The sequence below is a fragment of the Lactuca sativa genome, chromosome 5 (assembly GCF_002870075.4).
Source record: "Lactuca sativa cultivar Salinas chromosome 5, Lsat_Salinas_v11, whole genome shotgun sequence".
In the NCBI taxonomy this organism is placed as follows: domain Eukaryota; kingdom Viridiplantae; phylum Streptophyta; class Magnoliopsida; order Asterales; family Asteraceae; genus Lactuca; species Lactuca sativa.
This window is the reverse complement of record NC_056627.2, coordinates 292,095,875-292,099,103: the sequence shown is the minus strand read 5'-3', so window position 1 is coordinate 292,099,103 and position 3,229 is coordinate 292,095,875. Positions and strand designations below refer to the sequence as shown.

At 36.4% G+C, this 3,229-nt stretch overlaps 1 protein-coding gene across 1 annotated transcript; it reads right to left on the bottom strand.

Moving 5' to 3' along the window:
- Positions 1 to 339: 339 nt before the first annotated feature.
- On the bottom strand, positions 340 to 1,278 carry LOC111910082 (uncharacterized). Its single transcript, XM_023905874.2, has one exon. The coding sequence runs from the start codon at positions 1,276 to 1,278 to the stop codon at positions 340 to 342; it is 939 nt and encodes a 312-aa protein (XP_023761642.2).
- Positions 1,279 to 3,229: the final 1,951 nt, after the last annotated feature.

The window sequence follows — 3,229 nt, the reverse complement described above, 5'->3', positions numbered from 1 at the left end:
TATGTGGTGGGTGCCACATCAGCATCACATTCCATTACCACTAACATGAGATACTTACCACTAACACACCACGCCATATCATTATTTTAATTTTTTTTTAATTCAAAAATACAATAAAATAACTTTTTTTTAATTCAAAAATACAATAACATTACTTTTTTTTAATCCAAAAATTAAAATAAAATTACAATTTTTAAAAGTAAAAAGCATTTATTTTTTTAAAACTATTTTTTCATTAATTATAAAAATAAAATAACAATTTTAAACTATATTACTTAGTTAATCTAGAAAACAAACATTACATTAATAAGAAAACGAACAAATATACATATAAAAATCCTAATCGTCGTTCATGCTATGTTGGTACAAATGTTCCGCGACATCTTCTCGAAGATTGAAACACGTTTCACTGTTATGAATTTCGACAACTCGCTCCAAAAAAGCATTCGTTCCGGGTACGAACTCCTCAATTGGAACGACAACGTCGTTCGGATCATACGTGCAAATCTCTCGACCTTCATCTTCAATAATCATATTATGCATTATAATACATGCTAGGACCATTCGCTTAATTCTTTCTTTATCCCAAAGTCGTGTAGCATATTTCACTACATGCCATGTTTGCTTAAGGACTCCAAATGCCCTCTCGATATCCTTTCTCGCTGATTCCTGTTTTTTTGTAAACAATTTTGCTTTTTCACTTCGAGGAACTGAGTATGCCTTCATCAATGTAGAATAATCCGGGTATATCCCATCACCAAGGTAGTAACCATATTTGTACGCGTGCCCGTTTACCGTGAACGTCATATCAGGTGCTTTGCCGGTCCAAATATCGTTGAAAAGTGGAGACTGACCAAGAACATTAAGGTCGTTGTTAGACCCCGCTACTCCAAAAAAGGCATGCCATATCCACAAATCTTGAGATGCAACAGCTTCTAGGATGATAGTTGGTTCACCTATATCTCCTCGAGTGAACTGACCTCGCCATGCAGTTGGACATTTTTCCCAAGCCACATGCGTACAATCTAGACTACCAAGCATACCGGGAAATCCATGCCTCTCTTCATGAGCCGAATATAATCTCTCAATATCACGTTGAGTAGGTTTACGCAAATATTCTTCGTGAAAAACCTCATAAACACATGCAGAAAACCAATCTACACATTCAACTGCGGTCCTCTCGGATATTTTCAAGTATTCGTCAGATGCATCAAATGCTATACCGTATCCCAAATACCTAAGAGCAGCCGCACATTTTTGTATACTACTAAAACCCATTCTTCCTCTAGCGTCGGGTTTTTGTTTGAAAAAAATCATAACGAGATTCTAAAGCATTACTAATACGTAAAAATATAGCCTTATTCAGACGAAAACGACGTTCGAACGAGTCGTCATTATAAAGACAATTATCGGCAAAGTAATCACGTACCAATAAGTCGTGTGCGGCTTGGCGATCACGATTGACGACCGCCCTTGTACGCGCTGCATTTGAACTTTCTTCGGCGTGAACGTGTTGCACAACATTGAAGAATGTCTCGACGAATTCTACGTCGTCATCCGAGTCAAAACTTTTTAAAAATTCCATATTTATCGAGGGATCCATAGGTGTAATTGAGTGTAGAATGTGTATGTATGTGTATGTGTTTTGGTATTGAGTTTTTATAATTGAGTTTGAAAAAAAAAAGGAACGGCCAAAATAGCCGTTCAACGGCTCAAAAAGAAACAACCAATAGCAATCCTCGTTTCAATTCGTTGTCCCGACCACAACTTGCAACGACCACGGTCGACCACGAACCACCGGGACGGTGTGCACGTCCGTGGTTCGTGGCCAACTAGACCACGGACGTCTTCGTGCTAAGTACACCGGTTGGCCTTAGTGAGTAAGAGAGAACGGAGGATGCCGACTTGAAGAAAACAAATCTCCATGAAACAGTCAATGATGATTTCTGTTGTGATGATGATTTCTTTTGTTTATAACATTTCTCAAATAGGTGTATTTTGTCGGATGAAGAAGATAACGGTGGTGTGTGAATTGGTTGTTACAAGAGAGATACAGTAACAATTTATATAATGGAAATAATCAATCAGTAAAACTACTTCCATAATAATAAGGATTTATTCAATGCTGATATTTAATTCAATATCAAAATAACACAAATACCTTTAGTGATTAATTTAATCAATTAATTTTATAAAATAAATCAAATAAAATGATTGGTTAAGAATCGCTCTCACTTTATTTAATGTTTTTATTTGAACCGACGGCTCGGCAGAAAGCGGTTTTTCAGTGTTTACGTGCACCACATGCTCAAGATTTTTCTTCTGGCTATCCCTATAGATGGGCTTGGCTAACACATGTCTCCCGTGGAGTATCGTACTATTCTCAAATATCGACTCATGATTCCCATTTTCCCAGCTGACAAAATATGTCATGTGTGTCGCAAGGCATGTTTGGACTATTTTGGAGAGCATGCAGTTCACTGTAAAGAACTCCCGGGATTCAAATATAGGCACGATATGGTTAGGGTTGTTTTGTTTGACATATTTAAGTGTGCCAGGGTTTCCGCTAAGAAAGAGGCACCTATTAATTTCTTGACTGACTCGACAGAAGGAAGGTCAACCCTCAGACCGGCTGACATTTTGATTTTTGGATGGGTCGGAGGGAAACACGCATGTGTGGATCTTATAGGGGTATCCCTTCTCGTGGGCCTGAGGGCTGGGGGTTTCACAGCGAGACATGCTGCTTTAAAAGCAGCCAAAGGAAAAGTCACCAAACATGAGAGATCATGCCTGGAAAATCAACACGTGTTCATACCATTTGCATTTGATACGTTTGGTTTCCTCGCACCGGATGTGGTAGAGCTTCTTAAAAGAGTACAACGAATCATGCATAGTAATGTTATCTCCCCTAGATCTTCAAATGTAGTCTTTAAAAGAATTAGCTTTACCATTCAAAAATGCTTCTCACTCATTGTACGATGACAATTAAAAAGATGTCAAATAAAATGAAATTTTTTCCTTAAAATATTATATATATATATATATATATATATATATATATATATATATATATATATATATATATATATATATATGTGACAACGTTCAATCAATGACATTTCTTATTGCGAAAACATTTGTGAACAAATTTAGACAACATAATTTTTTTTAAATAAAATCATCAAATAATATTAACATAAATAAAAAATAAGTAAACCACCCGCAACCA

Bases quoted from the DNA above. Each gene is read 5' to 3' on its own strand.
- LOC111910082 (XM_023905874.2), bottom strand. From the start codon at position 1,278: ATGGGTTTTAGTAGTATACAAAAATGTGCGGCTGCTCTTAGGTATTTG.